This window comes from Sardina pilchardus, chromosome 2 (genome assembly GCF_963854185.1).
Source record: "Sardina pilchardus chromosome 2, fSarPil1.1, whole genome shotgun sequence".
Taxonomy (NCBI): Eukaryota; Metazoa; Chordata; class Actinopteri; order Clupeiformes; family Clupeidae; genus Sardina; species Sardina pilchardus.
Window position 1 is genome coordinate 42,429,019 of NC_084995.1, and position 23,944 is coordinate 42,452,962.

At 45.4% G+C, this 23,944-nt stretch overlaps 1 protein-coding gene across 1 annotated transcript; it reads right to left on the reverse strand.

Moving 5' to 3' along the window:
- Positions 1-1,210: 1,210 nt before the first annotated feature.
- Positions 1,211-23,213, reverse strand: cxxc4 (CXXC finger 4). The gene is made up of 3 exons (XM_062515633.1): positions 22,936-23,213; positions 20,178-21,117; positions 1,211-2,391 (listed from the first exon to the last, which is right to left on the reverse strand). The coding sequence occupies exons 2-3, from the start codon at positions 21,000-21,002 to the stop codon at positions 2,347-2,349; spliced, it is 870 nt and encodes a 289-aa protein (XP_062371617.1). The 5' UTR covers positions 21,003-21,117; positions 22,936-23,213; the 3' UTR covers positions 1,211-2,346.
- Between the last annotated feature and the right edge of the window lie 731 nt (positions 23,214-23,944).

Genomic DNA, 23,944 nt, shown 5'->3' on the forward strand with positions numbered 1-23,944 from the left:
ATGCGCAGAGGCGGAGGGCTGCGGGGGGATTAAGGCCGCGCTCTGATGTTGTTTAATCTCACCGTCCACCGCGTCGCTGATGCCCGTTATCACCTTGTGATCACCAGCCGAGGGGATTTGGCACCGCCACAGCCGCCACTGCCGCCGCCGCCCTGCTCCCCCGGCCTTATCCTGCCAGCTGCTCAAACGGGGTTACCGCTCCGCACCCGTCTGGGGAAAAGAGCATGTCAGCCCTAGACCGTTTCCACATTCCTCACACACACACACACACACACGCACACACGCTCTCTCTCACTTCTCTTCTCTCTGTCTCTCCTTCTCTGCCTGTCTGTCTCACACACACATACAGAGACAAACACTCACACATGCAGACAGACACACACACACACACACACACACACACAGACAGACAGAAATGCATACCGACAGACAGAGGCGCACAAAGAGACCGTCTGTAGGAGGGATATGTATAAATATATATGAAATATAAATATGTATACATATACACACTCTACACTACACACACACACACACACACACACACAGCACAGCCAAGACATACATATACACACACACATTATACACACCCACACACACACACAGCACAGCCCAGACATACATATACACACAAAGAGATTCCAACCTCAACCTAGCCCATTACCCTTCTGTCTCTTTCCTCTCCAAAAACCCAGAAATCGCTTGCGTGCATGAGCCGTTGGTAAGGCTTCACTCACTTCACCCCAAATCCCTTATCACCCCCCCCCCCTTCCCACCCCCCACGCCGTCACCACCAACCCACTCACTCAATCTCCTCTCCCTCTCTCTTTCTCTCTCCCTCCCTCCCTCCTTCCCTCCCATCCTCTCTGCCTCTCCGTGCATTCCAGCGTGACAAACCACATGGGATTTCAGTCGCTCTTTAAAGCCTGACGCCTCTGGGAACCACTCTCTTCACTATGCGACATTTTAGTATTCTGGGGAAGATGTGACTGAGGATGCAACGAATGCCTGATTTTTTCCCTTCTTTTTTTGTTTAGGGCTTTTTTTTCTTTTGATGTTTCTGGATAATTTGAATAAGAATGAGGAAAAGAATTTAAAAAATGTACAGGTGATCATAATCGATGTTTAATTGTACATGTGAGAATAAAAATGTCCATTATTCATTGACATCAATTTTTTCCACATTTTTGTATCTTTTTTATTATTTTAACACATAAAAGCATCACAACAACAATTTACAAATTCTTTGTAATTTTTAAAACCAAAACACATTTACACATGCAACAATAGGGTTTAAGACGATGAGTAACTTATTGAATAATTTAGTTTGGAATGTGTAACTTTGCTTCAGTTCAACAGACTATAGCAGATCAGGGGCAGAGTTGCGGTGGAAACATATGCACACTCCAATGTTGCAGGATAATCAACCCATAACTTTGATGCACTTTTAGAAAATGCTGGAAATTTAGATTTTAAATGTTAACTAGAATTCCTTTACTGGTACTTCTAACTACCTTTTAGACAGCTTACTTTCAACCATTTGAATTTCAAAGAAACAAAAAAAAAAAAAAAATCTCAAAAAGGTCAAGCAGCTATTACAAAAAGCTCATAACATCATCGTTCCAAGTTACTAGTCCAACCAGAAGCTTTCTTGTGCTCTAACGTGGGATCATTTTTAGTTTACACGACAAAAGTGCAACTTGTCAACAAGACAATGTGCCCTGTTCTGTCACATGCTGCACACAGCAAACACAACTTAAACGAAAAGAAAGAGTAAAAAAACAACTAGCCTGCCACTGCTGTCTGCTCATGTCCAATCAATCAGGAAACAACGTTTTCATGAGAGGGTTGAGGCTCTGTGGCAGGTGGTGGCACACATCCTTGAGGTGGGCCGACCAGGCCGAAAAAGAGGTATCGTTTAATGTGGTTAAAAAGCAAACCTGAATGTGATGGCGAGGAATAATCACCTTAAAGATTATTGCTCCAGATCTACTGAGTGTGTTGATAATTAATCCAGGTGGCCTCATGTTTTCCTTATTTCATTTGTTATGATTGTCTATTGATTCCTTTATATAAGAATGGCTGCAACTTGCACAGCCACGACACTGAAACACATTCATAGACACCCAAAATATACATTATGATACTGTCAAAAGGTACAATAATTACACAGGAAAGAAAATTACAGAGTTAAACCAACACCATAATGTTTTCTTTTTATCTTTTTTTTTCTGTTTCTGTCTTCCTTTTCTCCTCCGGTGGAAGTGTTCCGTTTCAGGAGCCCACAAGTGCTGCTTGCAGTGAGTCAGAGCCTGACGTGTGTCAGAGTGATGTCACCAGGGTTGGGCCTTAAAAGAACCATCGGAACGCTTCGCCATTATTGACCGGTGTCCTCTGCGTGAGCGACAGAGAGAGGAGAGGAGGGGAAGGAGGAAGGAAAAAATCCAATATTAGTGAAGGGCAGACTGACAGCTGTCACAAAGAGCCAAGGTAAACTGAGGAACAAGTTCAATACACAATCCGGTGAGAGAATCACCTCAGCGTTACATTAAAACACGGCGTCGTTAAGGATTCCTTTCATTTTGCAGGTGTGGTTGGGGGCATACCAATGAATCAAGAAAGCACTTAGCTGAGTGATTAGATGGGAAATGTGGGGAACCAAAGCCCCACCCAACGCCATTCCAGAGCTGGATTTAATTTAATCGTAGAGCGACCCAAGGTGAGAGACATTGACTCCCAAACAGACAAAAATAATAATTACGAGGATGAGAAAAAATTACTGTGAATTCCCAAGAAGCAACAATGAGGCATTTAATTGCGGCAGCTCCGACTGCAGTGAGGAGGAACGGCGCGTCATCTCAATTTGAGAATGCGCCAAAGCTGGAGAACAGAGTGACAGCCTCTCCTTTTGCAAAACTAATTTGGCAGTCAGAACATAAAGTACTCAAGTCTCCAGCAATCTCCATGACCAATTAGCACATTTTTGGATTATTTGTGCCATTGACGCAAAATACTGCATAGCGATGAGGACAAAAAGTCACTTCACACTGTAGCCGAGTGATACCCTTTTGACAGTCACTATGAATGGTAAGATACATTATACTTCCTGAATCGCAAGATAACATGTGGGCAAGAGTACGTCTCAGTTCCAGTGCAAATCAAGTGTTGGAAGTGTATGCAGTGTGCACATGCAAAGGATGCGAACATTATAAACTGACGCTGATATCTCTGTTTCCCTTGCATGTCCATGCATACGTATGTCAGTCTCACCAACAACTGACTTCTTCTGTAAATAATAATAATAATAATAATAATAATAATAAATGATACACTGTCCACAGAGGAGCTTGATTTAGACAGGTGGCAACTTAACAGTCTGCATGACTACCGGTATCTACGTTTTACTGGTGGATATCAATGTGGGAAAACAGGGCGCAATAATGTAAACGAAAAAAGGATCAAGCTGTCGCTTCACTATTAGCACACAAATAAGCTCCTGCAATTCTACTGGCTCTCTTTACCAAAAGTGCATGGCAACTTATAATTTGTCATATATACATTTATTTATTTATATGTTTATTTATGTGTGCAGTCTTACAAATATATGTCTGCTCTACAGCCTGGTATACATAATGTATTGAAATAAATGGAGAGGATGTAAATTAATATACGTTAAATAAACAATGTAAAAGGAATTGAATCAGTTGCAGGGAAGCACAGGAGATAACACCATCAGCCCAAACATACCAAACAAATAAACAAAACAAATAAACAAAACAGGGTGAAATGGCACAATTCTGACAGTAGCTATTCCATGACTGCAGTCATGTACGATTCTCCCCTCCCCACTGGCAGTAGTACATTTCATAGCTGCGATGTAGACTCAGCCCTTTGGCCTTCATAGGGCATCATTTAATTAGCAAGGGTTCATTATCTCAATCATAGGTTTTTCCACTTTAATGAATGTGATTACCAACTTGTGACTAAGTGTTTTGTTACACATGCTTTTAAAAACACATTATCTATGAAGAAAATAAATTAGCTTGAAACTGCTATTGTAGTTTTCTCTCTCTCTCTCTCTCTCTCTCTCTCCCTTTTGTTTACAAACCCTGGATTCAACCCTGTTAGGATCTCTAGTGACGTTTGTGTTTGTCACTTTTAAGGCCTGCCTTTCAGGTTTTCTGAATATGAGATACTGACAAGTTATGTTGTGAATTGATTAATTGATAGTTAACTGGATGTTGAGAGGAGAGTTCACCGAACGTTCCACTTGGTGTCATATCATGGGGTTCTTCTGCCTTGTCCATTAATTCTGCATATTGGGACACCTCACCGACCGTTATCTTACTTATCATCAATATAAGGTCACAATGAGTATGTTTTTTTTAAGGCATATCCAAAATAGCTAAAGAGGTTGTGCAAGGAAAGCATTTTGAATTCCTCTTGAATCTTTAAATGTACCATTTGTAACATAGTTTTTAAAGCAACATGAGTTTGCATAAGCTTAACTTATATCTTACAGATATTCATAGATGTCTATCTAAAATTGAGTTCCAAAAATTTCTTGTTCTGCTATTTTTGTTTGTTTAGGCAGATAATGTACCTAGGCAAGCTAGGTGGCTTCTTCTCAACTGGCCTAGTCTAGTCAGTCTCTCTTTGGGACAACATGTAGACCCTTCTAATGTTGTCTAAAAAATAAAGTTGGATTTTGTGACCAAACAAACAAGAATTTAGATTTTTGATGTGCTATAGATGTGGTTGCATTTACACTGTTTGATATTTAAAGGTGCTATGTGAGTTCTGTAGGCCTCTATTTGTCTTCTTCAAGGCATCCACACATCTTACGCTGATTGCACTGTTGGTTTCAACACAGCGCCACATGTGGTGCAAAACGATATTACAACAGAACCGGGCTGGTGCTGGATTTCAAGCTAACTTTATCAGCGCAACATCATGGCCGGTTATGATATTATGTCAACTGTTGTTTCTTCACATTCTGCTGATATTTCTGGGTCACATTAAACGTTTTAAATGTAAAAACTCCACATAGCGCCTTTAATGCTATTCATTGTTATATGGTAAAGAAAAATATATCGGGCAGATGTGGCGACAGTGGAGGCCAAACATTGATTTAAGACATAACTGACACGTGTGTGGCTGAGAAGGAAGGGGGCCTAATGGAGTCCACAGAAAATGAGCTGGTGACCTTGTGAAATGTGACACAAAGTAGGTTGACAGATTGGCTGAGCTCATTTTTTCATGACACAACTGCTGGTAACATTACCCAGCCCAAAGTAAGAAACCGATCAAATTGTTCAAACTTGTTGAAATAGAGGAAACTAGGGTCAACTCAATAAAAGTGTCTTGTATTTGGCTGGCATAACAATGTGTACAAATGCTTATTTTGAGGAAGAGGATGTTTTCAGGAAGAGTACAATTCTCCCCTTTTGCAAAGGGAAAAAAAAACCTTATTCACACATACGCATTCACTTGTCCGGTTGATATCACAATGCTGAGATGTTTAGAATATGATACTGCTTTATAATACAGGCAATGGGAACATTAATTTCTTCTCTTCAGTGTAAAATCAAAAAGGTATCGACTTAACAACTTGATAATAAAAGGTCAATGGAACCAACACTGGCCTAGTTTCCACAACCACAGGCATGAAATGAAGTGGTTTTGGTCAAAATTGTAAGCAAATCATATTAACTGTTCACTGTGCTATAGTCGTTTAACACTGCTCGACACTGTGCTTCATGTTATACCAACACTGTCTGAGAAAATGCCACTTCCCTATGTGTAGCATTCCTAGATGCAGACGCACCTGGCTCTATATGACTACATTTCACCCTGCCAGCAGAACTCTGCTGTCTAATCTGAAATAAAAACACGTGCTGCACCCACAGGTAGAAATACTACGGTTATATACCATTAAATGCACCCACAGGTAGAAATACTACGGTTATATACCATTAAATATACATTTACCATTATTAAGGGTCTTGGGGGAGAAACTGGAAACTGTAACTGAAACAGAAATTGGGAGTAGCAATGTTATGACATGGCAGCCACACACTTAAATTAATATTTAATATTTATACTTTTACATATTTACTTGTAGAAATGTGCTAATGTAGAGATTTCACAAGGTATTGATAAGATGTAAATAGCTCATATGAAAAGCACAGTAAAGAGAAACACAACAGCTTTTCACATAATGGGTGCATCATCGCATGCCTAGTCTAACCACAACAATAAGCAAGTGGTGACAATACTTTCTGAAAACTCTAACCTTGTAAATACTGACATAAGCTCATCATAAGCACATGTTTTGGCTCTAAAATATTGTGTTATTCATTGGTTACAAATGTTTTACAAAAATACGTACAAAATATAAATGTCATACTATTCATTTGTCACATTGCTGATTTATAGGGAAAATCCTCACATCGTGTTGCATCAAAATGTATTATTTGTCACAATTTATTTTAAATTATGTGTATATAATGTATATACTGCAAATGTATATAATGCGTCATGGACATAAACAAAAGAAAACTCAATGGAGATTTCTTGAATGATGACCTTGCAGCCTAAAAAAACATGCACACACACTACAGCTATAGGCTACACAACAAAGGAGACGCCAGGGATGCAAACAAAAAAAAAGAAAAAAGGGGAGAAAATGTTTATCCCGATCCATATATTCTCACATTGATCAGTCCCCAGTGGAAGTGTGGCTCGCCAGAGACAATAATGACCCTGATGTGTGCGCGCGGCATGTCTCTGTTTTGTTAAGTCCTGCGATATCGATTTGGTTGGGCTCTTGAGTGCTGCTCGGATTCACTCAGGGCTCTGGCTCGGCACACTGCAGTGACCAGGCACAAAGAAGGCTCAATTAGCACAGCTCCACGTCAGCCCAGCCTCTCCTGCGCGCGCCATCAAAATCACTCCATCAACCACCAGGGAGGGAGAGAGAGAGAGGGAGAGAGAGAGAGAGAGAGAGAGAGAGAGAGAGAGAGAGAGGAGGGAGGGGGGCAGGGTGAGGGATTGTGTTACGCCAGGGATCCAGAGAGCAACGCTGAGGTTTCACCTCCAATCAAGAGCGGCGCGGACTGCTGCTCAGCTGCTCAGCCTGCCGTTATAGCAGCCCCGACAACACAGCGCTACCCAAAGACACTAACACACACCGCGCTCACCAAAGACACTAACACCAGCCCCACCACACAGCACTCACCAAAGACACTAACACACACAGCGCTCACCAAAGACACTAACACAAGCACCACCACACAGCTGCAGGAATGAGCAACATGCTTTTCAGCGCTGGAACTTGTTTACATCTGAAGAAAAAACAAAATAATAATAATAATATGTGTAACCAGGACATCAATCGATATCTAGCAGTTTTATTTTCTTTTTTTCTCTGTTGAGGACCTGGCGAGCGGAGCAAATGTCTGGGCTAGACTGGGCGCACGTGAGAGATGCCCGTAATCTGGGGGAATGAGGGCAGAATGGGGCCTGAGAGAGCATGCAGTGTGAGTTATCACTGGGTGCGCCGGGGTCCTGGCCGCCACTGATGCTGATTGGTGATGGCAGGTGCAGTTAATGGCGGGCCTCGCGTGTCCTGCGCTGATTGAGGCGAGGGAGGGAGGAGGGAGGAGGGAGTGGGGGGGCGTGATGGGGGGGGGGCGGCTGGGTGTCTGAACTGAGGTGCTGACTCATAATCTGGCCCTAATTCAAGTGTCTGTTCTGAGGGGGGTTCTGTAGCAACACCTCTCCAACACAGCGCCCTGCAACCCACCACGGTCCTCACCGCCTCCTCTACCCGCCAGTTCCTCTCTGCCGCCCTCACCCTCCTCCTCCTCCTCCTCCTCCTCCTCCTCCTCCTCCTCCTCCCAGAGCCGGCGTGGTACGGAGCCTGGGCCGGAGATAAACCACTCAAGACGATGAGGATGATAATGGGCAGCACCGCAGCGCCTCAAATTCAATCAACGGCAGCACGTCAGTGCGGATGAGCGTAAAAGTGAAATATGCTCGCCGGCATGTGTTAAAGACGGCAGGCAGGAGGGCTGGAGAAACAAGCTCACCACAACGGCAACGGCTGCAGCGGCAGCCTGCACTAACAGCCACCACAGGATGAAGGGAGAAGAAAAGGAGCAATTAAATAAAGATATAAAGCAAAACCTCCAGAGCAGCCACAGGACTATTTCCAACAAAATCCCTTTGCCAGGGAAGGGGGTATTTTAACTACAGACTGTGAATAAATTACCCTTTTGAACTCAGGGTGATTGCAAATGTGCTTGCTCCTGTACACTTGAGACATGTCTGGCACTAACCCTCGCCTCTCTCCTCCCTGCCCATCTCTTTACACATTCTCTCTCTCTCTCCCTCCATCTCTCTCTCGCGTTCGCTCTTTCTCCGTCTGCCCACCCACTCACTCCCTGTCTCTCTCTCTCTCTCACACACACACACACACACACATCCTTACCCACATACACAGGCGTGCACTTTCATGAAAGTTTTAATTCAGCACAATCAAGGCAGACAGTTTCAGACATGGATGTTTTTTTTCTCTCTTTCTCTCCATTACAGTATGCTGGTGGAACTTGCTCTTCTCACCAAAATATAGCATGTGGTACATCTAAAAATCTGAATAAGAGAGAGAGAATTGAGATAGAGAGGAAGAGAGAGAGAAAGAGGGAGAGAGAGATAGAGAAAGAGAGAGAGGGAGGAAGAAAGAGAGAGAGAGGGAGAGGCGGGTGTGGCGCTGAGAGACGGGGCTCATTGTCACCGGGCAGACCTTCCTCTCCTCGCAGGAGCACGATGAATAGCAGTCTGGAGAGTGCGCTGATGTGCTCCAGAATGCTCATTAGAACACGCGGCCCATACGTTACCCTGACATACCCATTATTTATTAACGTATGGGCTGGAACCAGGCCACCTTCCAAAAAACTGCAATCCTTTGGAGGCAATTCTGACAGGCCTTTCTGAAATAAATAAATATATAAATCCTCCCTCAACTCTCCCCCTCCTTCCTTTCCTCCCTCTCTCTCTCCCTCCTTCCTTTCCTCCCTCTCTCTCTCTGACACAGGGCCACTCGTCTGGCTGCCATAATTACAAACACATTTCACACAACGTCTTGACTGCAACCACACTGAAATTCAAGAACATGGTAAGGTCAGCCAATTTAAGTCTTTTTTTTTTATCTATTGTTTCCCACAATAAATGCCTTATCAGGTGTCTGCGCCTTGACAAAATCAAGCTCTCGTGTCTCAAATTAGAGCGCTTCAAAGCAAACCTGACAATGACCTTGATGAGTTCTCCTATTTGAGTGAAGACAGACAAAAAACAGCTAGAGCACTGAGCAAGCAAGACAGCGAGAGAAGGAAGAACACATCAGAAATAGGCAGGTTGGGATTGTGGGAGCCAGCCAAACATCCAGGGCCTCTCTCCAGCCTGTAAAAGGGGGGAAAAAAAGTTGCGCGGGTGCAGTCAGCCCTAACTGATGTGTTATATATTGCCTGTCACTTTATTCTGCAGGAATATTGGGGCGTTGCCGAGCTCAAACCTGGAAGGTATAGCAATCCATCACAGGCTCTTGCAGGGGGAGATCTCATCTCGGAGCTGCTAGCCAATATTCTAGCCACCCCAGCGATGTATAAAAGGGCCGGCTCAAGGCCGTCACCATGGACAGACCACTCATCTCTTCCCCTCTCTGCACGCGATTGCCTCAGCCTTGCATCACGCCAGCCACCATCATGCAAACGGCCTCATCTCAGAGGCAGTGGGAGGAAAAAAAAACAACAACAGGGAAGAAGCTTGCTGCAAGTGATTGAAAGTGCTTATGAAGGCAATGGGGCTGCTTGGAGGAGATGGCTTCGGAGGCTGCATAAGCTATTTGTTGGGGTGAAATTGTTTCCTCTGGTATCAGATGTTTGTGTTGTGGATTAGCCGTGTGTGTTAAGGTCTGTTTGGTACTGTAGGCTGTATTTGATACAGTGTTCTGGGTCACTGTATCTGACTGTGGCCCAAGCCACCAATGTATTTGACAATAGTGATTTACAATAGTTTATATAAATACAATAGTGTCGTTTACCACAGGGACCAAAAACGGTTCATTTAAAGTTCATAGAGTGATTTTAATGTTGAAATGGTTGATAGGTACATTTACCAGTTCTAGAATTCTAGCTATTTCGGTGACCAACCTGAGGGTAAATATGGTTCTATTCTGGTGCATTTTGTCAGTTCAAGCATCATATTGTAGAAGTCTTGTAACCTCAAACTTGCCTCTCAAATCTCTCTCAGTGCTGGTGGCTATCAGGAGCTGTCTCTCATTTCCTCAGCATCCTGGGTGCATTACACCATCGTAATAATACCACATAATGTGTTCCCTACTGCCATACCACTGCAGTGTTCCAGCAGCCTCTTAACACTACTAAACTGAGCTTAGGCTTTTATTATGGCCATAACAATTTGAAAAAAGAACCTATAGCCTTTTTTTAGAGCTCTGAGAATACTATGTCAAACTGGGTCAGCCCAAACTCTCACTATTTTAAAAAAACAAAACAATACAATGCAAATTGGTACTGGGCATATGAGTGGAGTGCCACAAATATAGTCAAATTCCGTCACGTTTTTATAGATGATGCGCAGTGATTGCAGGTAGTCAGAGTGTGTGTTTTGTTCGATGAGTTTGCAGATCTTAGCTCATCTCGCTGGCGCCGAACAGAAGCCCCTGAAGCGTGATTAACAAGTGTTAGGGGAGAGGCGCCTGCTTCATTTGAGCCACTCATTACCAGCTGATAAAGACGATAACAAGAAAAACAAAAAACGCTGGCCCGCAGGCACATTAATATCACAGCGCCGTCAGGTGAGGGGAGCAGGAGAGAAGCGGCCCGTCCCCTCTCTCCCTCTCACGTCCTCTCTCTGTACCCCCTCTCTCCCTCTCTCACGTCCTCTCTCTGTACCCCCTCTCACGTCCTCTCTCTGTGCCCCCTCTCTCCCTCTCTCACGTCCTCTCTCTGTACCCCCTCTCACGTCCTCTCTCTGTGCCCCCTCTCTCACGTCTTCTCTCTGTACCCCCTCTCTCCCTCTCACGTCCTCTCTCTGTGCCCCCTCTCTCCCTCTCACGTCCTCTCTCTGTACCCCCTCTCTCCCGTCTTCTCTCTGTACCCCCTCTCCCTCTCACGTCCTCTCTCTGTACCCCCTCTCACGTCCTCTCTCTGTGCCCCCTCTCTCCCTCTCTCACGTCTTCTCTCTGTACCCCCTCTCTCCCTCTCACGTCCTCTCTCTGTGCCCCCTCTCTCCCTCTCACGTCCTCTCTCTGTACCCCCTCTCTCCCTCTCTCACGTCTTCTCTCTGTACCCCCTCTCCCTCTCACGTCCTCTCTCTGTGCCCCCTCTCTCCCTCTCTCACGTCTTCTCTCTGTACCCCCTCTCCCTCTCACGTCCTCTCTCTGTGCCCCCTCTCTCCCTCTCACCGCCACCCCGTGTTGTGGGGGCTGACGGCCGGCATGCACAGCTCGTCTGCGTGCTCTGCGGCGGTCTCTTTTGGAGACAACCCAGTCCCAGGAGGCCGGCCCTCAGACCAGTGCTCTGCTACTGTATGCCCACGCGCACTCTGGCATCTGGCGAACTGAATCCTGGTCCAAGCAAATCAAGCTAAGTGTATTGCGGATGTTCCTGAGTAACGGGGAATTTGTAATTTTTTTTTTCTTCTTTTCGCTGACGCTGCAAAAGTCCAGAAATGGTGGAGTGCTGCCTCTGTTGACGGAGGTGTGGCCACAGGAGAGAGATTAGACATGGGGCCGCGGAGGAAAAACAGAATCCATCTCCCTCTCAGAAACATCCTAAAGCTGATTACTGTTTTGGAGACTCTCTCTGTGTGGTGTGTGCATGAAGGAGGGAAAGAGAGATGGAGAGAGAGAGAGAAATAAAGAAAGAGAGATATGAGTGGGAGGGGGAGTTGGCGACAGACCGTAGAGCAATTAGCATAGATGCAATACCGGTGCAGTCCTCTGACTTGATATTTGACCTTCTGCGAGAGAGTTGCCAAAAAGCACTCTAGAGATCCAGAGCACCATATGGCACCGTGCCACCAGAGGCCATGCACTGTGTGTCCCTCTTGGGCCCCCGTATGCAAATGGGGGGAATGTAATTACAGTAGAGTATTCCTATAGGATCTCTACTTTACATGCCTCCTATAGGGGTGCATTTGCATGAAGACTGGACTAGCAAATACAGTAAGCCTGGTACAGTCAAAAGCTCATCTCTCTCTCCTTGTATACCAACTTTAAGATGGCTGGATGGCATTATAGACTAACTATTCTGTTAGCAAATTAAAGTGTGTAATGGGTTAAATTATTTTGCCCATGTGTAACATGTACTGTAAAACTAAATCCTGTTTAACAACAACAAAAAAATATTTTTTATATCCAAACCTATAGCTCAATTGGTCTTCACCGCTCAAAAGGATCATCACAGTACTACCCATGATGGTCTGAAATCAGTCAGTCTCTCCAAGACAGTCTAGCTTCTCCCACAAGAGGATATGATACATGATGTCCTATTTCAAGCATGAATTCTAAGTAAGCTTTTCCACTGGAGACACCAGCTATAGCGGTGACCCTTTTGAATGTAACAAAACATCTTACAAAATGGTTGCTAAGATAAATCTCTACTTTCACCTGTGAATTAAAAATATGTGACCATTTTAAACTTCTACACTTTTGTCAGGAACAGACACTAGCGTGTGAGTGTGTGACCTTGAAAGATGTGTATTTGGACATTTTCCTTCTTTGCCTAAAAAAAAAGCACAATACTGCTCTCTATACAAAAAAACAGACCTCAAGTCAAGTGACTGCGACATCAGCCAGCATACATTCAGTGTTAACACTGACAAAGCCTACAGGTGTAATGACAATACAGTACATAGCAAGAGGCATTTGGGTTCAAAACAGCTGTTCCTCCGCCGCTGGCATTGTTCTGGTGTCTGGGTCTGGCGATGAGGGGGGTCTCCGGCCCACACAGGGAGGAGGAGAGCAGGAGGCCAGAGCTCCTCCTGAGGGCAGTGGCCTCGCTGCCACGCCTGGCTGCAGGGTCAAGCCCATGAGCAGTGCCCTTACCACGGGCGCGCTCACCTGCGCCACCTCCCCCCTCCCCTCCATTTCAATTAGCCTTCCCCATGTGCTCCTGGGCGGCCCGCGCCCGGTCCCTCCCCGCATGCTGCTGCTGCTGCAGGCACACTAATGTGCACAGAGCCCAGGCCTGCAGCCGTGTGGACATACCAAAACAAACACGCAAAGAGATCAGCTCGCGAAGGTCAGCGCTGGAAGAATGGATATATAGTGAGGGGGGGGGGGGGGTGAGGGAATGGGCTGAGGGGGGGGGGGGTATACTGTTTTAATGTATTCCAGGAAGGGGAGAGGGAGGTGAGAGGGCTAGACGGGGGCCAGGTGCGGAGAGAGGGGAGAGGGGAGCAGGGGGGAGGGGAGAGGGGAGAGGGGAGCGGGGTCCAGCCCTTTCTGAGCGAGTGGAGCAGGTAGATGGCTCCTCTGGGGGTTCAGTGTGAGAATAAAAAAGTGTGCTCCTCCCCGGCAGCACGCGGCCCTTTTGAGCGACACGGCGTCGGCGCGTCCGTGCGAGCGTGGCGGGGAGCCATGTGGGTGTAGCGGAGCGAGCAGCAGCATATTGCCAGCTCTCTGAAATGTTAAATCAAAATGCAAAGTAGGAGAGGCCCCCTCTGCTCTCTCAGCAGCCTCGCCAGCATATGTGTGGGAGCGCACAGCGCCACTGGGGCCCTAAATGAGGACCGCTGATATATGGAGGCATTCTGACACCTTAAGAAACCTTATGCTGTGACATGTGTGTCTCTGTAATGATGTATATTTATTTACATTTATGCATGACTATGGATTATCTTGAAGGCTACTTGACCATCTCCACTAGACTGGAGCAGATGCAGATTCAGATTCGGAGTTGTAAAAATTGAGAAATATTCTTTGGCATGCTTGAAATATAAATTATTTCTGTGAGATATATACATTCATGATTCATGACGTCTATTTTCTTTATTTTTGCTTCATAACAAACAAAAGGCTGATGCTCTGAGTCTGAGCTGTATGGAAAGGTTTACACTTTGAGAGTGCATAAAAACACCTTTGTTAAGGGGCCACTTCCTCTCCCTCATTTCGCTTAGTCATCCCAGCTCCCCACTGCTAGGATGGAGGAGAGGGTTATCATTTGTCAAAACATGACTCAACGCCCACCGACTGATGCACATCACCTACTCTCTTCAACGCAGTGGGCTAAGAGGTTGTTTGTTTGGGCAAAGAGTGTGGATGGAATTGAGGATGCCGAGCGGCTGGACTCAGCTGGGGTCATCACGAAAACTCTCCTGAGTCCTGCACGGGAACTCGCGATTCTCTCCTCTGACATTTTGTAACCCCTGGGTCCCGCCGAGAGAAACACTGAAATGCCTGTGCGTGTGCTGGCGAGTATCAGATGTTGAGCATAAAATATTCATATTTGAAAGCAGACCCACGGAAGGAGAGGTGGCACGTGTGGAGCGGGCAGCTGGAAACCGAGACACTTAAGAGTGTTTTTGGACTTCCTCTGGAACGCACGTAAAAATGTTTGCAGTGATGTTTCTAACTTTGCGAACAGACCTTTGCAAAAATGATCCACAGTATTAATTGGAACATATTTAATTTCAACTCCTTTAAGATAGCCTATTCATTATGTATATATCCAGAGAACTCTGACACAGTTAGATGCTTTTTTTCCTTCTAAACCCAGACAATAAATCTCTCTGTCCAGAGTGCTACATTTCACCACACAGCAGACATTTTTTTCTACATTCTCTTTTTTTTTCAAACAGGTTCCCTGTAATGACGAGATACCTTTTAACTTCTCAGCCAGAGCGCCATCAATTATTTACAGTCATCTGTTTAAAATTTAAAGTGCCACACATTAGCGTCCTCCGCACCTGCACTTTCACGCTGTCCACCTCTCTGTTCGCCACCGCCCGTCCCCTCCCCCCGCCGCTGCCCTATGATGCGGCCAATGACAATGAGTCCCCTTTCACCGCTGAACCGCGGATGTTAAATCACACAGGGGCAGGGGAGGCGACAGGCCACGCGCTGTAAGGGCACAGGCCGGACGCCTCCCATTACGCCTTGGCCTTAATTGGTGGCAGTGGCAAAAACTATAAATTCTTTAACAGCGCCACGGCAGCCTTCACGAGACGCCCCAAGGCCCGGGGAGCCGTACTGCCACTGCAAATGGAAGCTGACAGGAAATCCACAGTGCATGATGCAGTGAGAATGAGAGAATTAAAAAAAGGGAGCGAGGCTAAGAAACAGAACCCCCCCCCCCCCTTGCTCTCTAAGCAGCCCCGTGCACCACGCCACTAGATGTCTACAATTAAGTGGTCTGTGTTGCTGCTCGGGTGGCAAAATCCCATTGTCTTGACAGGAGCTTAAGGTTGCCCTTTCGGTTTGAGACGCATTGCACGTTTCAAGGCGCTGATTTTTTTTTTTTTGTCTACCCTTTCCCTCCCCCCACCCCCCCTCCCAGACCTCCGTCAAATTAATCTGCAGTTTTAAAGCTTGAATAAATCCAGTAAGTTAGAGATCTGCAGATCTAAAGGCTGCCTGTCCCTTAGGCCTCTTGCGTCTCCCCCCCCCCCACCCCCTCTCCTTTTTTTCCCCCTTTTCAGCCCCACTCCTCAGCCTACGGAGATTGGCTGGGAGCACTCGCCGTTATCTCCAGGGAAGCAAAGGTTGGGGGAGGGAGGGGGAGGGAGGGCCCCAGATTCCTCCTTATCTATTCGGAGCACACCTAAAACAAATTAGACCTGGCCAGCGCCGTTTATTTGGCTCCTGAGCGCTCATTAAGAGACGCCTCCTGCCATCTACTCAAGGTCCTGCCACCCTGCCACTTTTGAGGAGGGGGAGAGCGCACGTTTTTTCACTTCCAAATGAAATTAAAAATGGGCAGCCAGCCTAGCCATTCTCCTTATTATGAATACAATTTCAGCATAGCACAAAGAAGACAGCTACTCAGATTGTTTTTGTTCCATTCCCCCTTTTTTTTTACATAATTGTAAAAACTTGATGCATTTTGCGGTACTTGTTAATTGTCTTAAATTTCAAGGGCCTATATATGCAATTGCATACGGCCTAAATGGCTTTCTCTCTAGCCACATCACAACACTGTCAATCATATCAACACCCCCCTGCTTGGCGCTTGTCAAGGCTATGCTATCATGTCCTTTGAGACCATTGTGCTGCCGGTAATGCAGAAGTTTTTTCCAATACGCTCACCTCTGTGGAAACTTGGAACAGAAATCTGTAATATGTGTCTTATTGTCTTTCAAACATGTGACAGGGGATGGTTGTGTAGATATCCATCTGTCAGCATTTGACAACACCTAGCCTGGGTTGAGTAGCAGTGTCTAGAGGACTGCAGCATTCAGGTATTTCCAAATTCTTAAAGGATTCCACGGTTGGTATGAGGGAGAAAAAAAAATGTCTGTCAAGAAATTAGATGGAACTACTGATAGTGGCATTGAAAGCAGACATACTTGATTGCAGACCTTCAGAGGAGTCTGTGCTTAGGCTAGAGAGTAGATTTTGTGTCGATATCGAGATGTAGACAGATACGGACAGTTGAGATAGAGAGGGTGGAAAAAAAGCTATTTCACTTTTAAGGAAAAGGTCATCAGGACCAAATCAGGACATCCCGAGAGGAGCCGCATGCATATTTCATATCCACTGCTACCTCTCTCCTCTCCTCTACTTTATGCACATTGTTGAATGCAGCCTTCACCCCCCCCCCCATCCACCACCAGCTGTTTCCCATCACCATGAGTGACATTGGGAGGCTTACTAGCAACGCAACCCACTCCACTAAGAGACCCTTCAGCCACATTCACTTGAACAACCAACAGGTTTCAAAGTCATTTGCTATGAAAATGATGTTATGCTGAAAATCATTCTGTATGTGATTGACTGATAGATTCTGGTCTTTGGGAAATAACCTTATTTCATATCACTGTGTAATAGCTTCTAATTTTTGAGAAACTACCAGTGACCCAATCAATTCTATTATTTAACTGGTATGGTCAAATTATCCATGCATTTATGCAGTAGCATCCTGTGTTTTATATTTATATTCACCTCAAGAGCAAGATTTTAAATGTATAGCGGTATACCATGTTGTGGTCTTCACTGATTCAGTACTTGCCCAGTGCATGCATGTCAAGAGGATCAACTGATATGAAAAGGGAAAGGAAATCACCTAGCCTCGAGTCATGCGCATATTTCATGCATTTAAATAAATATGGGGGGAAATGCATGACTGTGCTTCACGGACCCCCATCTTAGATGCAAGCTTTTCTGTTGGACATATGGAGTACATTGCTCTTTCACTCTATGGATTTGAGAGAAAAATGACAGGCACACATAAACACCTAATTCCCCCCTTACACACACAGACACACAGACAGACACACACACACACACGCACAGACACACACACACACGGTTAGCTCAAACCCATGGAGCAGCAAGACAGAGACCTGCGTGCTTCCCACTCAGCCAAAGGCAGGCAGAGGTAGCTGCTCTGGAAATGTTAGGTTAGATGAGATGCCTCCGCTAGACTAATCCATTCTGGGGCCTGCGAGCCTGCCGCACAACTGCACAGCAGTGACACGGGGCAATCCCCCAAGGTCTTGCATTAGCGCTCTAAATTAAAGGGGGTATTAGATTAAATTGGCTCTCCGATTTCAGGGGTGTGAGTAAAATTCTGATTTGCATTTTCCACTGCTGCTTAAGATATAATTAGTTCAGGGTGATTCCCTAGTGGAAAACACTGACAGCCAAATCTTACTGGCTGCTGGTAGCTTAACAGCTCCTGCAAGGCAAAAGGTACAATCTGCTAATGTTTACATGTTGGTGTGTGCATGTGTGTGGGTGTCTGTTCAGAAGAGAGCAAGGTCTCTGTGCTTTTCACAGTGTGCCAGTGCCTGGGCCACATGTGCCTTGGTGTGTGTGTGTGTGTGTGTGTGTGTGTGTGTGTGTCTGTGTGCTTCTGTATGTGTGTGAGAAAAGAAAACAGCATGTATGTGAGACTGGCTGTGTGGGCTGGGAATTGTAATAAGCCCCTTGGCAAACTAAGCTGTGCCTGTGTGCCTGGTTCCCTCACCCTGAGCAGAACACCCCTATATGATGGCATCGTGGCCAGTCCTGTTTGTTGCACTGAGCGCATATGGTGTCTCGCAGGGCGGGGAATTTTGCGCCGGATATGAAAATAGTAAGATGTTTGCCAAAGTGTGAGCAGGCAGATAACTTCACACCTTCACACTTCTTAGAGCCCCGGCACATTTCCTCTGCACGTCATTCTATAATTACAGAACAGGCAAATAATAATGATCAGGCAGGGCAACCTATGATATAAATTATAGCACCCAGTCAACCAGTCATTTCTTAAACAGCAAGTTTGGATGTGTTTTGGTGTGTGCCTCATATCCTCTCTTCCCACATAGTAAATTCAGATGTCTTAGAAAATGGATGTTTTCCAAGACAAAGCCACCCCTGTATTAGGCATGCACCAGGTTCTTCCTGGACACCTGTTTGAGACACCTGTTAGCGCATGATATATGAAGTAAACATCAAATGAGCTTCCCATTAGGCCTCCTGGCGAGCGCCCCACTCCGCACCACCTGTAACCTTCACATGTAAAAACATGCAGATGTTTTTTTTTAGCGGAAACACGGGGCTTGTGCCATTTATTCTCTTTTTACACTACACACCCGTCCAGCTGTCTTTTTCACCATTTATATATTATAGACTATCCAGCATATATACCAGCAAGCCACCAAACACAAGGTATAAACCACAAGTTCCTTAAAGCTAAAGCACACGGTGATGTTAATGAGCGATGCTGTGGCGTGACGTCTCAGCGCTGTGTTTACTCTATGAACTGAGCACCAAAACAAGCTGTGCAGGCTAATGGGAAGGAGCCCAGTAATCAGTTTGCACTTCAATACCAGTGTTTTCTCCATAGCAGGAGGAAAGAAGAGGCAGAATGGTATTCAATTAAAAGAAATGGATGGAAAAATCACACCAAGCTCCAGGCCATAACATTCACAACAAATCACATGTGCAATTGGTGTACAACTTTGCTATTAATAAATTAATGGGCTTGAAAATTGGAATTGCTATTGATATGTGCAACCCTAATACACTGCATTTTATTCCACACATCAGTGGTTGAGTAGTTAAGTGAATGCGTGTTCAAACTACTTAACATAACCACAGACTTGACCAAAAAGTTAAATCCTATAGTAAGTGATCTTCATGATCAACAAAGAAGCACCAACATATTCAACTCCACAGTAGCAACACATTTCAGCAAGTGAGACTGTACAAAGAAACTTGACCCCAGAAGTTATGCCTATTGCATATGTGAGAACGATATCTAAACAGTATTCTGACAATAGACACTACCTTTTGTGCATTAACACCAACGTAGGTACACAACAAATACTGGATTCAGCAAAGAATTCAAATATTTAACTGAGCAAACTACCTATGCGTTGATGACTCAGGACGTGGCTTTGTGTAATATCTCTGAGGGAATAGAGCAACTCTAGGCCAGTTTCCATACAGTAGGGCTGAAATCTAGACTTTCCACCGAGGGGGGTTAGGGGAACTGGCAGCAGCAATCCTAGCCATCGCTCTGAGCATCTCATGGTGGTCGGGGCTTGTGGGATATTGATTCGCCCCCGTCCAGAGACGGTTTCCATAATTGGTTAAAATGACCAAGTGCAGAGAGGGATGGCTCTCTGCTGAAAACCATTTCCCAGCTCAGCTTGGAGTGGAGCCAAGCCTGGGGTTGTTCGGATGCGTTCCAGCCCCAGCCTGACTGGCAGCAATTAGGGGTGTCTGAGCCAAGCTCAGCTTGCGCTCCGCACAAACACCCCTAATTACTGCCAATTAGGCTAGGCGGGTAGGCAGATTTGAGAAGCCGGGGGGGTGTTCAGGCATGGGTGGGCATGGAAACAATTTTCAAGGGCTTAGAACGTGACTGGAAGAAAAGGTTAATGCTTTAGAGTGCAGGGGGATAATAACAAAAGGGAAAAAAAGGGGGGAAGTGCAGCCCCTGCCTCACCTCCAGCGACGATCCCGGCTTCTTCTTCAGCTCCTCACATTTCCTAAATTTGCAGATCTGGTGGCCCGTTTTGCGGTTCCGACAACTGCTGCACACCCCGCAGTTGATTAGCCTCCTGCAGGGCGCGCAGACCCCACACCTTTTCCTCTTCTTCTTGGCTGGGTTTCCGCTGGATGCCGAGGAATTATTCTGTGGGCAGTCTGCCAGATTGGCAATTTGAAACGCACTGTCTGTAACGGCTGCTGAGGCTGCGGGGGAGTGAAGGGCTGTCATGACGATGACCCCGGGAGGTAATGAGATGCCCCCTAAAGCCGGAATAGCGGAAAAAGTTCCAACGCGTTCCGGGAGATTCATTATCTCTGCTTCAGCAGCGCCGCATTTCAGCTTGTTCATGCATTCTCCTGCTAAAGGTCTGCAGTGTTCGGGGGATAAGGTAGAGAGGAAATTATTATTTGCCATTTGCAGCGTCTCTGGCGACACGCCAGGCTTCCCCGGCCTCTGGGACTCATTTCTGTGCATGCTGGTCCTATTAGGGTTTATTGCCGCTGATTTCCTTCCCCAGAGCATGGCGTTATCACAGTTCCAAGGGGACACGCCGATTCTGGCACTGGGAAAAATTGGCGTGGTGATGCGGGCGATTTTTGCAGTCTGTGGAAATGCCCCATTGGTTTTGTAAAAGTTTGCAAAAGACCTGTACCTTTCCATTTCTGCATTGTAATCCAACAGCTGGCTTAATCCACCATCCTGAAGATTATCCTTTTGCAAGAGAGACACGTCAGCATTCTGTCCATTCTCAATGCAAAGTGGATTGTTTATATTTGACATGGCTGATGGTGGTTTTCAAGGGGCTTGGAAGTAAAGTCTAGGGTTGAGTTGGCCTTCGTCTAGCTGAAGCTGGTTATGAACAATACGTTACCATCCTGGTTTATCCTCTCCGGCACTAAAACAAGAAAACAACAATTACAGGTGCAACCGACAAACACCCCTCATCACCCCCAACCCGCCATTTCTCCAAGCTATGGAAGAGATAGGAGCCCTGCATAGGAAGAGTTAGCTGGCATTTCATTTATTTTTCCTGACTGCTTTTTTAATGAAATGTATCTCCCATTCTAGAGGCTGATGCTTATCTGGTGACTATAATATGATAGCTGTGACACATGAACGTGACGCTGTAATAGGAAACAAAAATTAGTACGCTTGAACAGACACTTGAAGTGCCAAGCCAGGCATTCAAGAACGTAGAATGACAGAGTTTGAAACTGAATCAGCATTACTTGCCACAATCAAGGATAGTACGGTAGAGTTAAGTATACCTGCACACTTGGCATGCATGAGTAGTAACTAGTAGTTAATGTGAACAGAAAGAACGTTAAAAAATAAACTTAATAGGCCTTAAATAAATCCAAGTAAATAAGACCAGCAGCATCCAGCTCTGGAAACTTGCGGCAGACGCACCAAAACAAAGACATGCAATGTGACTCTGGTACAGTAGATGCCCCTTAATATTCCCCAACAGCCCTGCTATTCCAAAACCTACAGGCGATGTGCCTTCCATGTGCATGCACCTCATTCAGGCTTTTTAGAGACCACCTGGCATTCATTCAATGCCATCTCTATCACATTTCCTCAATGGCAGGGAGATAGCCACTGGTGAATTTCAACCTCTTCAAGCCCCAGACCCGACAACTGTAGTGTCAGCTGCCTAAGGGGGAGTCCATTTCCCCTCCTCCAGCCTGTCTGGATCTTGTTTCCACAGATAAAGCCCATTAGCCGCCTCTCTCCCTGCTAGCATTACCTTTTTCTGGGGCTCTTATTCTTTTTAATTGCCAAAACCGATCCATTTTCAGAACACTACAGCATTTCAAATCACTTCCATGCAAGAGCCCAACAGCTGGCTCAGAGATGAATTATGAATATGCGTACATGGAACCAGTGAGACCAGGCTACTGGGTGGCCTTAGGAAGCCCTGTGAATAATTCAACACATGCAAAATATTAATATTACTTTTAGAGAAAATATATCCCACATAAATTGGTCTCCACAAAATACTCACACACCATTTGACTGTTGAAGTATTGATGCTATTCTTTCATATCATCCATCAATAAACACTAGTCCGAAACTGGAAGTAAAATGTCCATTCAGTCTTATAAGCCATAAAAACTATACATATATACATTTATAAATAGAGTAAACGAAATAGAGCTTATTTTCTAAACAAACCCATGCTATTCCTACATGTCTACACAAGCATGTGCTCAGCATCCACCGAGAATATACAATACTAGTAAACAAAACCTACGTGGGCTTAATGATCGGCCCTCCTCCGGGTCATTATTACTTAATCAATTCACCCCATGAGCAAAATACGCAGCCGCGGGCAATCAAGTCACGGCTATCGATTTTCAGGCTGTAAACAAAGTTTAGAGGAACCGAAATGTTCGATACTTAGGGGAGACAGAGGGAGGGCGAAAGTACTGCGCGTCCCGATGACGAGCCCTTATGCTGCTGCACCACCGTGCCATTAATTACGCCGCGTCTGGTCTGTCGGAGACATTCAGATCAAAGGTCATGTACAGAAAATCCGAGGAGGGGTCTGAACGGTGCGAATAAACCGATAAAATTAATCCGCCTGAGCCCAGATCACTTTGACGCCAGCATAACCCACGTAAAAGAAAAAAGGAAAAAGGTAAAGCGGGTAGTCAGAAAGCATGCAAATCTGACGCTTGACAGGGGAAAATGGAAGAGCATCACCTACCAGATTCCTGGTGAGAACAGATTCCAGACGCTAGCAGTCTGCCGATTTAAAGCAGTACATTACTGCTTAGCGTAATGAAGAAAAATAAGATACAAGATATAGGAGCACTCTCTCTCACACACACAGAGACATACACAACGCTCAAAACAAAAGAACCATTTTAACGACTTCTGTGTCGGAAAACAAAAGTACAAAAAACAGCGGTAGTTTAAAAACAGCTTTCTTGAGCGCCACGGCGCCGTGGGGAAAAATATCGAAGGGTTAGGTGTTTCCTCTTGGTCCGGGGTGTATTGTGTGGCTGCCTAGTGTTTGCTCGGTCCGTGTCTCCTGTCGCTGTGTGTGGCTGATTGGTGCTGAGGTGAGGAAGCTGGGATGTGGACACCTACTGATCATTGGCTGGAAATTACTATAGAAACATGAGGAGCACTCGGGAGGGGGATGGCTCAGGGCTTTCTGCTGGGAAATAGCTATGGGAAGCTGCGTCTTAACCTTTTTCGCCGTGCTTTACACTTGGTATTATTTTTGTTCGTGCACATGACGGACCGTTTCGAAAGACTCGTCATATTTAGGGATGCGTCTACTAATAGGGATTTCGCGGTTCGCGAGGGGGAAAACTTGTCAAATTAATTAGAGTAGAGGCGTTGAGTGATTAAGATAAAATGCTCCAACAGGGGATTTTTTTCTCGCGGCAGAACGACAGCCATAATTACAGGGACCTGCGTGCACGACCGCGGGGATTCATCATTATTATAAATCCTCCCCGATAGCCACAGACGTCAGCGCACTGGAGGCGAGATCACACTAGCTTGCCTTGTATTTATCATGTCAACGCGTGGCACACAAATAGATTCATGCACTGAATTTTGAAATTTGTCCATGAAGTTTTGTGTGAAGGTGTATTTTTGTAGCACAGGTTTGGGAATTGATCGATTATAGCCGAGTTTTCATTCACGTTTTTTGTCGGTTGTTGTTTTTATGTATGATTGTTTACATATAGGCTGTAGACAAT

Excerpts from the sequence above, each read along its gene's own strand:
- cxxc4 (XM_062515633.1), bottom strand. The coding sequence starts at position 21,002 with ATGTCAAATATAAACAATCCACTTTGCATTGAGAATGGACAGAATGCT. Across the intron at positions 2,392-20,177 it reads AGCCGGGATCGTCGCTGGAG|AGGACACCGGTCAATAATGG; the intron begins GTGAGGCAGGGG and ends TCGCTCACGCAG.